At 51.9% G+C, this 13111-nt stretch overlaps 1 protein-coding gene across 5 annotated transcripts in view; it reads right to left on the minus strand.

The window, feature by feature from the left end:
- ADAMTS17 (ADAM metallopeptidase with thrombospondin type 1 motif 17) overlaps positions 1–13111 on the minus strand; it is a 346632-nt gene that overhangs the window by 5916 nt on the left and 327605 nt on the right. For all 5 annotated transcript variants that reach the window (XM_023254981.2, XM_023254979.2, XM_023254980.2 and 2 more), the window contains one exon: positions 12267–12419. In XM_023254981.2, the coding sequence (XP_023110749.1) occupies positions 12267–12419 (153 nt within the window). The remainder of the gene's footprint in view (positions 1–12266; positions 12420–13111) is intronic.

Consider the following 13111-nt stretch of genomic DNA (forward strand, 5'->3'; position numbering starts at 1 on the left):
TTCAAACCAGAACAGGCACGCTCCCCAACAGGCAAGGCGGGCCCCAGGGCCTCCGCTTTGTGTCTCGCTTCACATCCTATCTTCTGGATACACTAGGCATGGGCTGCTTGTGGGCTTGAGAATTCACTGTGCATTAATGGATGCAGACTTCTGGGCCCCACCCTAGACCTTGGGGGTTGGCACTGGAGCACAAGGGAAGTTTGAGGGCTGCTGAGGTGGAGCAACAAGGTCACATGAGGAGGTCCTACCAACAGGAGACCTTGAACTTAGGACGGCTGCCATAGCAACAGGACTTATACCTGGGGGGCCTCTGGGGGGGGGGGCGGGGAGCTGACAGCAGGTTGGGATCTGTTCGTGGGATTACCTGGTGAGCTTCTAAAAACCTCACTGTCCCAGGACAATCAATCAATATAGGTAGAAGGGGCACCCAGAGCTGAGAACCTCTGATTTATCCTGAACTTCTGCCCAGTGGCCTGTGTAGTGAGTGGAATGAGCTCTCTCTTCTTACACTGAAGTAGTTGAATATTCATATACAAATACCGTAAAACCTTAGATTGTAACTTGTTCTTCTAGTGCTCTGCAAGATGAGCAAACATTTCTAATAAGTTAAAAAAAATTTTTTTAATGTTTATTTATTTTTGAGACAGAGAAAGACAGGGTGTGAGCAGCGGAGGGGCAGACAGAGAGGGAGACACAGAATCTGAAGCAGGCTCCAGGCTCTGAGCTGTCAGCACAGAGCCTGACGTGGGGCTGGAATTCACGAACCATGAGATCATGACCTGAGCCAAAGTCAGACGGACACTCAACTGACTGAGCCACCCAGGCGCCCCTATTATATACCTTTAAATATGAATGTGTAACTACCTGAATAAATTATATAGTTTATGGAGACATTTTGACTAGCCCACCTATACCATTAAAGATTTTTTATATGTAAGGTGGTTGTAAAATCAAAAAATAAAATAAAATCTACTTCCTGGGAAAATGGGATTACCATGTACTTGGGACCAGATTCCTGTGACTATTTGGAACTCAACTGCCTTTGTGAGGAAAAGAGGTATCTGCAGGCTGATCTACAAGTGACATCAACATCCTTTTTCTCATCGGATCTTGACCTGTACCATGGGCCCTGGAGCCACCTGCTATAGGAGACACACCCGGAAGGAAGAATTAGGAATTAGGTGTCTTAATATTCCTTGGAGAGGGGGACCACCCAGGGTGGGACTGGTGGTGGTTGAGGCCTCAGGAAACAGCACAGCCTAATGGAGAAGGTGCCTAAAGCTATGCCTATCTTGCTCCTATGGCACCCCCTGACCACGAGGTACCCAAAGCCCTGCTGGCTAGGCGGTCGGCCAGGGGTGAGTTACTTCCTGGCCAGGAACCTCAGGAAGTGTTTCGATGTCTTTTGCAGGTGTCATTATTATGTACGTAAAAATCAGGGCAAGAACTCAATCCTGTGGGTCTATTCACACCAAGCGCAAAACTGACAAAGGTCTCTGCCTGAAAATGATCAATGACCATTGTAAAACTCAGGTATTCAGGGTGACCTTGATGGATGATTTCCTCCTCTGAAAGTTCTGAGTCATGTTTCACATGCTCTGGGGCCAGGAGGTTGGGTGGGGGCAGGGAGAGCATTCATGATGTCCCCCTGCATATGCAGATGGTGTGTTTGCTTATCCTGTGGGTTCGCTTGTAAGGTTCCATAATAAGGTGGAACATTCCACAACAATCTAGAGGCTGCTGGCCACTGAGCTCAGTGGGGGTGTCTGGTCCAAGGTCACACAGTGAGTGAGTGGCAGAGGAGGGACAGGACCCCAGCTGCCCCATTCCATGGACCAAATTCCATCTTCCTGTACGAATTACAGCTTGCACTGGTGGGAGCCTCTCTGGGAGCCAGGAAATGAAAAGCTAGGTCACTGCCCAGGTCCACCTCTTATTCATTATCTTTCCTAGTATGGGTCACTGGCCTTTAATTTCCCAGTCTGGAGAAAAGAACTGCTCCACGAGATCATGGAATTCTCTCCAAAGATCCCGCATAGAGACTCAAGTGTCTGTTCTCATGGCTCTCCAGCACCTCTGTGAAGCCGGGCAGGGCCAGGTGACAGGCTGGGGGCTGACCCTCCGCTGCTGTGGGGGCATGTAGAGACCCTGCAGGCCCTGCCCCTCATAGGGATTTGCCTCTCAGATTAGGCTTGGCTAAATTTTAGCTGGAGTCCTAGGAACTCTGCTGTTCCCACAGCGGTGGGCTGTGAAAGTCCTGTACTCATTAAAAAGAACTTTTGAGAACCTTAGAGCATTTGCTTATCCACCTGAATTGTGTGTGAGCCAGCCCCACAGAGGCTGCTTCAATGCCTCAGGTGAGAAGACAAGCATGTAACCAAGTGGCAGGTAAAGAAACTTCCATTTCAGTCCAGGTGGTGCTAAGCCTACCCGCCCCTGCCGAACACCCACAGGTAACCACACTCTCCCCGACTGGGGTTTTACTGGGGACAGAGCCATAGGGGCAGCACAGGCCTGTCAGCACACTCCATCCCTGCTTACTCGCTGTGTGACCTCAGGCAAGTTACTTAACCTATCTGAGCCCCAGTTTCTTCATTTGTGGCTTGAGGATAATAAAACTCTCCTTGCAGAATGATTTCAGTGATTAGAATCACTTGGACGGGTGACCAGCAGGGAGTCTGGGAGAGAGCGAGCCCTCAACAAGTGCTGCTATTATTATTAACAGTTAGCGCTTGGACAAGAACAGAGAGAGCCGACCAGGGAGTCCCTCAAGCCCAGGAAAACACACTGAGTCACTTGGCCAACTTGCTTAGCTCTCCATGGGGCGGCCATGCCCTGCCTGGCACCAGGCCGCCACAGACAGGTGTCGCGGGGCCACCCTTGCCCGGCTCCTGGCCCTGATCTGGCAGCTCAGCCAGATGACCTCTGAGGGCACAATTAGAAGCTGATTTGACCCTGAAGACAAATGTGATTGCAGACAGGTCTGAAGGGTTGCTTTGAACAGCATCCCCTTGTATGTAACTTGAGCTTGCTGCATTCAGGATAACACAGGCGCAGACAATGGACTCCATCTCTGTCTGCCTCCCCTCGGCCTCAATTTTAATTAAACAGTGAGGAGACCACAGTGTCTCCAGATTGCACCGGATTAGCCCCAAGCATTGCTGTGAAGCCATTTTCAGGCTCTTAAAATCCAAGCAAACAGATCTGTAAAAAAACAGATCTGGTCTTGTTAGAAGCACTCTTTCACTGTTGGGTATTTTTTTTTTTTTTTCAGGTCGCTCATTACGTTAACATTTAACGTGGCTCCCTGAGACTCGGGAAACAAAGATAGAAATGGAGCAGGGATAAATCCAGCAGAAAAGCTCCCTGCCAGACGACCTGAAGCAGGGGCAGCCCCCTCCCCAGCAAGTGGCCGCAGCCGCACGTCAGAGACTAGGCTTGGTGACCCGCCACCGATCTCAGGGCCCTCCCCTGGCTAGGATGGGGAGTCAAAGACACTTGCAGCGGGAGTTTCACTGGAAATGCAATAACAAAATCAAAAGTTCTGGTGCACAGAGAGCAAAAGGTTCACGGCAACAAAGAGAAATCTTCGACTTGAATTTACTCATGGGCTGGTGGTGTTAGTTCTGGTGCGGCTATGAAAAAGAGGATTCCCTAAAAGAGTGGGAAGGCCTGTGGTCCCTCAGACCCAAGGACATGGTGGAAGGCTTCCCGTCTCTGCTTCCTTGATGACAATGATGGTGACAATAGCAGTAATAGCAGCCAGGTCCACCTTCTGCATGCCCGCTGAGGGCTGGGCCCTGGACTTAACGTCATTCTCGTTAGTCCTTGTTAATCATTCTACTACCAGCGGCTGTGGCCAGGGCAGTGCTCAGAACATAGTAGGCGCACAATAAACACACACCAAATGCGTGAACGGCACCAGGAGGGGCACAGGACTGCCTTTCAGAGAGGCCGAATGTGAGGCTTAGGGCGTCCATGTGACTGTTCCCCAGTGACAGCTCCAGGCCCCCCACCCGGCCTCCTCCAGGGCCACACCACTCCCCGGAGGGGAGGATCCAGGTCTCTGTCACCCCACAGAGGCCCGACCCTGATGACATGCTCCACTTCGGTGAGGACTTCCTTCTCTTCACTTCTCGCAGCTATAAAATCACCACTATAAATAACACGGAATCCCAAAGGGGTGTTTTGAGAATTAGCTAAAGGAGGTTGTAAAAACCTCAGGAAGGGGAAAACGCTGCAGGAATGTTTGGTGCTTGCATGAGCCTGGGGTTCCGACAGACTCGGGGGGGGGGGGCGGGTGGGCTGGCTTCCTCCCCGGGGCTCTGGGGTGAGCAGGAGGCCTGGCAAGGGGGAGCCCTCACAGCGCGGGTGTAACCGCCCCCACGTTCTCCCGCTCTCCCGGAGCCTGGTCTCTGAGGGGCCAGCCCGCCCCCGGGGCGGGTGTGGATGGCAGAGAATGAGGCAGGGGGTGGGGGAAGAGAATACCCTCCAGGTAAAACTCCATTTTGTGTCTGAGAGGCACTTGGCTGGTGAAATGTCAAAAGCTCTTCAAAAGCATTTTTGACAGATTTTCCCCCGACTTGGCATTGAGCAATGCAAACATCGGAAGCTGTTGAAACCTGAAATAGCAGGTTTTAAACAGTAATGAAAATCCCCACTGTCTTTGCTCCAGCCTTGAAACTGGAAATGCTTTCTTAGACACACACACACACACACCCTTCAACTCATACTCCCTCGCAAACTGTTTTTCCCTTCTAGCCTCAGCCTTAGCTTCGGGTTTCCCCCAAGCCTCTGAATTTGCAACCTGGAGACCTACAGATTCTGGCTGGGCCACGCCAGCCCGGGAGCCAGAAGGCCAAGCCGACTCCCGAGGATCTGCAAGAGCTCTGGACTGTGCTCTGTGAGCCCGGAGCACAGGGGACTCTGCCTGGCCACTCTGTGTGTCCTTGGGCAGAGGCTGTTATCACTCCGGTAGCTTACCTCTCCCAGCCCGTCAGTGACTGTGCACAAGACGCTCCACCCTGCTGGAGAAGGCCGGCCCAGGAGCCCAGCAAATGCGGAAGCAACCCCTCTCCTGCCTCCTAGCCACGCTGTTGCCATGCGCATACACCGGGTCAGGGCACACACTGTTTTATGGGACCTGAACCACATTCAAAGAGCTGCTTTAAGATAACACATATTTGATAGGCCCATGGAAGAAATGGGACTCCACCAGAGATCTGTGGCTGCAGCAGAAGACAATGGCAAAAATAATGAGATGATGACGATGATAGAAACAAGCACCTCCTGGGTGAGATATCTCCCTGTGCCAGGCCTTGGGCTAAGTGCTTTTACAGATGCCCTATAGGGGGGTACCCCTAGACCCAGCTGACAGAGGGTGATGCTGGCTCAAGTTTAGAGGAGGCCACAGCCCAGTGGGGGGTGTGGACCTGTGTCATCCTGACCGTCTGCCCTGCTTTAGGGTCACTGACGTAGCATGTGTCGAAACAAAAGTGTTCCTTAGGGGCAGCAGCTCCTCTGATTCAATGACTAGGTCCAGGTAGCGGTTAAAACCCAGGCTGCGATGCAGGGGGAGCCACCCCCTCTCTCGGATCCCTTGCTCCACACCAAGGCAGCTGGTTTGACAAAGGACACCACTAGGTGAATGGAGGGGTCAGAGGCATCAGCTATTATTCAGCTCACTTCATGCGGGCATCTCTCCTGGCAATTTCCAGTGACTCTGCTGCTCTACAGCAAGCCCATTTCTCTCACATGAGGAGGTATGGGTCCTGGACTTTTCTCTGCAAGTCCACGACCCAGTGGCAGGCTCTGTTCACCCACGCAAAGTGCTCCACACCAAGGGGGTATTCTGCCCTCTCTCCCTTCTGCCCCTGCCTGAAACGCGTTGAGATCTGATGACCTTCCTTTCATTGGCTGCTTATGCTCCTCAGAGTCATGTCAAATAGAGAGAGAATTGGCTTGTCTCTCTCTTCGCCCACGGTGCTGGCTGCCCGCGTGGTATGGCTTCACACACCCCAGAGAAGGGCCCCGATATCCCAAATGTCTCACATACTTCCTCTTTGATGTGCAAGTTTCTTTTAATAAGGACTCAACTTTTTATTTCACAAATAAGGGTAGACAACATGTAGGACCGCAGATAGAGGCAAGGGATTGCCATTATGTCAATGACTGATACAGAGCCCTTGGAGAACAGGTTTAGATGGGGGGTGGTGTGGAGAGAGAGCAGGGAGATACTTGACTTGTTTTTTTTGGGAGGGGGGTGGATCAGTCGGTTGAGTGTCCGACTTCAGCTCAGGTCATGATCTCGCGGTTCATGAGTTTGAGCCCTGCATCGGACTGTGTGCTGTCAGTGCAGAGCCCGCTTCAGATCCTCTGTCCCCCTCTCTCTGGCCCTCCCCCGCTTGCACTCTCTCAAAAATAAATATTAAAAACAAAACAAGGGCAGGTAGACACTTGACTTTATACCAAGCATATGCCTATGATGATTAGAGCTGCAGGCATAGGTCATCTCCTACCCGTTTCAGGTTAGGAATCTAAGCCTCTGAGGTTATTATGCACCTGGAAGAAAGGTGAATTAAGAGCCAGAAGGCAGGGACCAGACTCTTAGCCCTGCTACTTTCTAGCTGTGTGACTTTGGGGAAAAAAGCCACATCACCACTCTGAGTCAGTTTTCTCATCTGTAAAATGAGGACAGGGTCAAATGAGATAATATGAGTGAATGTGCTTTGTAAATTTTAAAGCACTGGTGTATGTCAGGGGCCACTGTCACTGGTCCCAACAGGAGCAGTGTCACCCCCTGCCAGCATCCCCATCCACAGTTTTCCCAGGAAGAGGCTGCCTGGGTCCCATAGCACTGTGCTCATACTGGCCCAGTGGGACTCAGGGTGGCCTTCTGCAGTTGGCTCCCTGTCGGTCTGTACCTTGGATGGGTCACTATCCACTCTCATACCCCCAGGGCCCAGAGCGGGTTTTCTGGCACAGAACGGGAGCTCAGGAAATGCTGGTTAAATCCCAGAGTCTTGGCTGCCGGCCCTCAGCTTGGCAGGCAGGCCAGCCTTGCAGAGTGGGGAGTGGGGTCAGACCCCACCAAAACAGGTGCAAGCTTTGGAAGTGGGGTGTGGGCTGAAAAACTTCCCGTAACAAGCCCCTCTCGTGATGCAAGGTCTGTTCATTGCTAAGGCCGTGGAGCTGAAACCCCCATCTCCCTGCCTAAAGCACAGTAATGCCTCCACCACTGAGTGAGAGGCTCTCCCAGACTTCCTGGGGGTCTTCAGCTCACACCCTCTTCATGCTTATTTCTTCCTTTGACCTCCTATGGCCCCTGGGAGGTGCTGTGATTTCCACATCAGTCTGGGGCTTGGGTATGAGGGGCACACCTGGGGCCTGACTGAGGCCTTGGAGTTAGACCAGCCCCCTTCCATGGGACCTTCACGGGCACCAGGAAGTCAACGGTCACTTTGATCTCTTCAGTGAAAGGGAACAGCCATACTCTTAACACAGACAGCCAACGGTTTTCTTTAAAAACACCATCCATTATGATCCCTCCAGAATAATTTGTTTCTAATTAGAAACATCCCGTCATTTCAGCGGTGATTAATGCCTCTGGTCTTGAAACTGAAACATCTCAACTTTTGATCAAAAGTCATGCTATTCTAGAAAGAAATGCGATTTCCTCCTCTCCCATTTTAAGTGACGTCTCCCTCCCCCCGGGTTGAATACCCAGCAGTTAGCGGGTGAAAACAATGATTTGCACAGATCTGGAAATAGCTAATATCCCAGGAGGGTAGCCAGCTGCAGGCCATTTTTCAAACATGGCAGAGCAGTAATAATGCCCTCAGCAGGGATGGGAATGTGAAGCCTGTCCCTCATATGGGACCCCGGTTACGGTTCAGTCATTTGCTGAGGCTGGGGGAAGGGGAGGGGCCCTGCCTCCTCCAGGTTCTGGGTGTTGTTCTCAGGCACCCTTACCCAGCTACAGGAAAGGATGGGTGCCAGCCCCTTCTCAGGGGTGACTGGTCCTTCTTATTTCAGTGAGTGCAGGATGGCACCTGTGGAATGTCCGTGGACTGGCTGGTCCCTCACCTCCCTGGAGACAGCTTATCTTTCTCAACGGCACCCGTGGGGCCAAGTAACAGGAGACTGCTTGGATGCAAAATGTCAAAGCTTCCAGACACACTGATGCCCTGACGGCCCTTGAAATTCTATTGACTTTCCTTTGGGGCAACTTGTGTGAAGCCTTCAAAGTCTGGAATGTGGGGAGGTTTGGAGGCTGGTTACAACGGAGAGGGTTTAAAAGTGCACTGACCCTTGGGGCGACTGGGTGGCTCAGTCAGTTAAGTGTCCAACTCTTGATTTCTGCTAAAGTCATGATCTTGTGGTTCGTGAGTTCAAGCCCTGCATTGGGCTCTGTGCTCACAATGTGGTGCCTGCTTGGGATTCTCTCTCTCTCTCTCTCTCTCTCGCTCTCTCTCTCTCTCTCTCTCTCCTCTCTCTGACCCTCCTGAGCTTGTTTTCTCTCTCTCTCTCTCTCAAGAAAATAATCTTAAAAAAAAAATGCACCCACCCCAGGCATGCAACAAGGGGATGGTGCACAAGCCGCAGAGCAGAGACAAGATGTTACTCACAAAGCACATTTAGTCTGAATAAGTGAAAATGTCAGGGTAAGAACCATCCAGTGGAATCCACCAACACTGACCTGATCACCCAGTGAGAGAGGACAAGTATCCCCACGGGATCCTTTCCACTTCTCCCGAGAAGAAATGGGGAAAAACCATGGGCAGATTTCTATTAACTGTACAGATTTCTGTAACTGTGCATGCCAGCCCACCCAGGGATGGCGGTGGCAGGAGGGAGTGGTGGTGAGGCAAACAGGGTGGGGGTCCCACGGCTGAGTTCTGTGCAGCTCCTGCCCCACCACACTTGCTCCCAGTATGTTCAAGCATGCACAGACTTCCAGTTCAGTGTCCGTGACGAGTTTTCAGCTTGGGAGAATGAGCCTGCGCCTGGGTCCTGGCTCTGGCCAGATGTGCTGGGGAGGGGGCCGCTGGCACCCACAAATGCTGAGTACTCTCCCCAAAGGCTCTGTGCACACCAATCAGATGCCAGCAGATACCAGCCCGGGATGGCAGCCGAGATCATTCCTGTTCCATTATTCTTTCTTGTTTTTACTTTCCTTGATCAGGGATAACTGATCAAGCTGGCTGTGGTAAAAAGTGGGCACGGTGGCCTTCTAATGCCTTCCTTTCCAGAAAGCTGGGAGGTGTTATTCGCCATGGTCTGGCTACTAGAGAAGCAGGCCAGCTAAAGGCTCTGCCTGGTGGGCTGTGTGTGGGAGTTGGCTGGACCACATACCAGCGTCCTCAGCCAAGGAAGCGCCCCTGAACACCGGAGGAGGGAAAGCCTGAGCTACTAGATCTGGGGCAGTGCCGTGCTAAGCTTCTCAGGCACTAGTCACATTCATTTTCTGGTGTTCTGCAGCTCCTAGCGCCAGGAAGCTCATGGTACTTCAGGAAACAAAAGTGTCCCTCTGGTTCTCAAAACCAGATGGCTATAACGGCTGGAGAAAGCCAAGCCCTGGAGAGCCAACGAACACGTGTAGGGCATGCTGTGGCTCAAAGGCACCGTCACGGGGACTCCGCAGCCCTTCTCGTTCTGTGTCCACTGGTTGGATTGAGCTCTGAACTGGGGTTCAGGAGCTTGGACTCTGCCAGAGGGGTGTGAGCACGCCACTCAGTCTTGGAGCATCTATTGCTTGCTTCTTCAGTGAACCAGGGCTAATGACCCTGGCTGCAGGGCACAGGTACAGAGGTAAACCTCAAAGGGGAAACGATGCCAGGTGCCCTGAGACCCTGATGGGTGCACACAGCCCAGGCCCTAACTGACCACTCCTCCCCTCTGCTTCCTGCGCAGGGATATCTGTGACCATGGAAGCCACCCATCAGTAGCACAGGATGCACTTAGGGTGGTGACCACTAGGACCCTTCCAATTCCCCGAGTATAATGACCGCTTTATTCCAATCCACACCTGGACTTTTGGAGTCCAGATGATGTTATTTTACTATGTTGTGTAGTTGTCCCTCCACATCTTCTGACAGTTCTGACATAGGACACCCACAAATGTTTTCTTATTGGTTAGAACCCAAGCTGTTGATAGCCTGTTTACGTCAAGCTGGGTCTGACATGTTTGGCTACGAGATGGTTTTGGGTATGGTTGTATAAAAGGCTGGGTACTCCTACTGATAAGACAAAGTTAGGTGAGATCAGAATGGGTTAGTCCTGGTGCCTGTGTCTCACAATGGTGTGAGCCCTGGGTGATAGGTTTGGGGCAGGAAAACGGGCTGAGATGTCCAAGTGCTGAGTCACATATACTAGCACCTTGAAAGCTCAGAGCGTCTCTGCAAAATGGCCAGGGCCAGTGTTAATGATTCTCCATTTCAGAGATAAAGAGACTGAGAGCCAGACAGATTAAGACACATTAAGTGGTGAGTCAGAGCTGTAACTCAGCCCCTTGACGTCTTTCTCACAGGATTCTAGGTTCTAATGGCACTTTTTTTTTTTTTTTTTTTTTTTGCAAGAACCTTCAAGTGAAGTTCAAGTGAGACTTCTTCCAATAAGACTCAGCCTGGCAACTCCATACTAAGCACTATTACATTCATGGAGAAACCGGACCTACTGGCCTCGGTTCTATTGCTCTGGTCAGATTTTCTGATCAGGGCGTAAACAAACAGGAGGTGTTTTTGGTCGTCCCCAAATTCGCAGTTATCCAGATGCTGCATTTCAGCACAGACAGCAAACTGGAACTGGAGGAATTTGGCTTTTATGCACTCCAATAGTTTGCAGGAGTTTGTATTTAGACTTGTGGGAAGGTGGCCATTTGGGTACCAGATTTGGGGAAGTTTTGCTTTCCAACGGCCAAAGCATTTCTCCTTCCATAAAGCAGAGGCACAAACCAAAGAAAGGTACTGCCTGGGCCAGGCAGGTAAATCAAAATGCATAGTGGCTGGAGGAGCCTGGGGAGAGGCTGGAGGACCAGGTTCTGGGGGAAGGTACCAGGCCTGCTTGGCCCCAGTTCGTGGTGGCCACGGGAGGACGCAGGCCACATTGCCCTGTTGCCAGATTTCCAGACAGGGGCCCATACCCAGACTTTCAGGTGGAACTGTCCTGTTTTTAAATGTTAGTAACTAATTCTAAAATGTTTAAGACATTGTGCAGGCCATGCAAACACCAGAGGCTCTCGGGCCATCAGTGCGCAACCCAGGAGTGAAGAGGCATCGAGAGAAACAAACAGGGAGTTTTCAGCTGCTAAGACCAAAAAGAAACACAAACACACTCTAGGCTGTCATTAGAAATTTTCTTAGAAAATCCGACATTAGCAAATGTCACTAGAAATTCTATAGCTGTTGGGGCACCTGGGTGGCTCAGTCGGTTGAGCATCCGACTTCTGGTTTCAGCTCAGGTGGTCACCTTGCAGCTTTGTGAGATGGATCCCTGCATCCCATCCCAGCTTTGTGAGAATCCGCTTGGGATTCTCTCTCCACCCCTCCCCCACTCCCGCTGTCTCTCTCAAAATAAACAAACTTAAAAAAAAAAAAAAGAAATTCTACAGGTGTTGGGAAAATGTTCTCTAGAAGGTGTACTGGCTGGGGCTCACATGTGATGACTTAGCTCAGCCCCTGGTAAACAGGCTTTAGAGGTAACAGGTTGACAGATACCAGGTGAATGAGCAAAAGAAGGGCTAAGCAGGAAAGAAGTTTTTATATCGGATTTACATTCCTGTGCTATTTAAGCCTCTCTGTCCCCCAGGGTGCAGGCCAGGCTCTGGAAGAAGGCTCTTCCTTTCTGCCACCCCCAAGGCTCATACCTATCCGCCCCTGCATCATCCAGGCCCTCACCCAAAGGTCCTGAAGTGAATGGAAGTGTTGTTTGCCCATGAGCCCCCTCCACATTTGCCTCAGCCAAGGCTCCTGTGTGTTCACAAGGCTTTTGCCATGGCCGGCGGCCAAGTCCCCCGCAGGATGCTGGGGCACAGCCAGCACGCAGCACAGGACAGCCAACTGGCACCCGGAGCACCCTGCTTCGTGCTTCGGGGGGCGTTCGGTTTCCTTCCGACTGCCTGGGGTCACCGGCAGGTGCACAGCTTGGAGAGAAAGCGCACTTGCCTGGGTAGACTGGAACCGCCTCGTTGAATCGAGGCGCGTGGTGAGATCTGAGCTCCTGTTTCTAGAGTTTCCTGCAGGGTGGAAACGCAGGCGCGCTGGACTCACCTTGGACCAGTCCCCGGTTTTCCACTCGTAGCAGCCTGAGTAGTCCTCGCACGCCTCCTCTGCTTTCGGCCTCATGGACGCGTCGCATTTTCCTTGCGAGTTGGTGCACGTCACAGTTCGCTTTTGGGTCCCTTTACCACAGGTGGCAGAGCACTGCAAGACACCGGTTGGATGTTTAATCTGGTCTGATTCAGCTCAAGTTCATCAATGCTTGTTAAGTCACTCCTATGTGCCAGACCCAGTTCTGGGGACGCAAGGGTGAAAAGGATCCTGGTCTTCCGGAGTCTGATGCACCTGGTCCCTTATGTGACTCCAGCCAAGTGGCTGGTGATGGGGGGAGTAGGGAGAGCTCAGGGACACCCAGAAGACCAAACTAAGAATTTAGTGGCCTGCTGCCAGGTCCCAAAGACCAATGCAGTGAGTGAGTTCAAGGGGCAAATGCTGCTGAGGACAGACACCAAAGCAAAGATGTGTGAGGCCCCTGGCTCCTCCCGGCTGGTCTGCAGCTATATGCACTCTGCCTGGACCAGCCTGGGGCAAAGGCACAGGTCCAGGGTGGAGAAGGGGGGGGACGCAAAGCCAGGCCACAGGTGACTTTCACGTCAGGCAGGTGGCAAGCTCTTGCAGAGAGCCACGATGACTGTTTTAAGCATGGATGCCAAGAGTGTGATGGAGCCATGTTCCCTGTGGCATTTTACTTTACTTCTTGGGAGACACTTCGAGAGACAGTGTGGGGACGGGGCCCAAGTAGGGCCTGAGGAATGACAAATCATGGGTGAGTCCTGAGAGAGGTCAAGATTCCCATTCCCCCAGGCAGCAAGATACACTGAGTTAGGGATGAGAGA

The sequence above is a fragment of the Felis catus genome, chromosome B3 (assembly GCF_018350175.1).
Source record: "Felis catus isolate Fca126 chromosome B3, F.catus_Fca126_mat1.0, whole genome shotgun sequence".
NCBI classification, from domain to species: Eukaryota; Metazoa; Chordata; class Mammalia; order Carnivora; family Felidae; genus Felis; species Felis catus.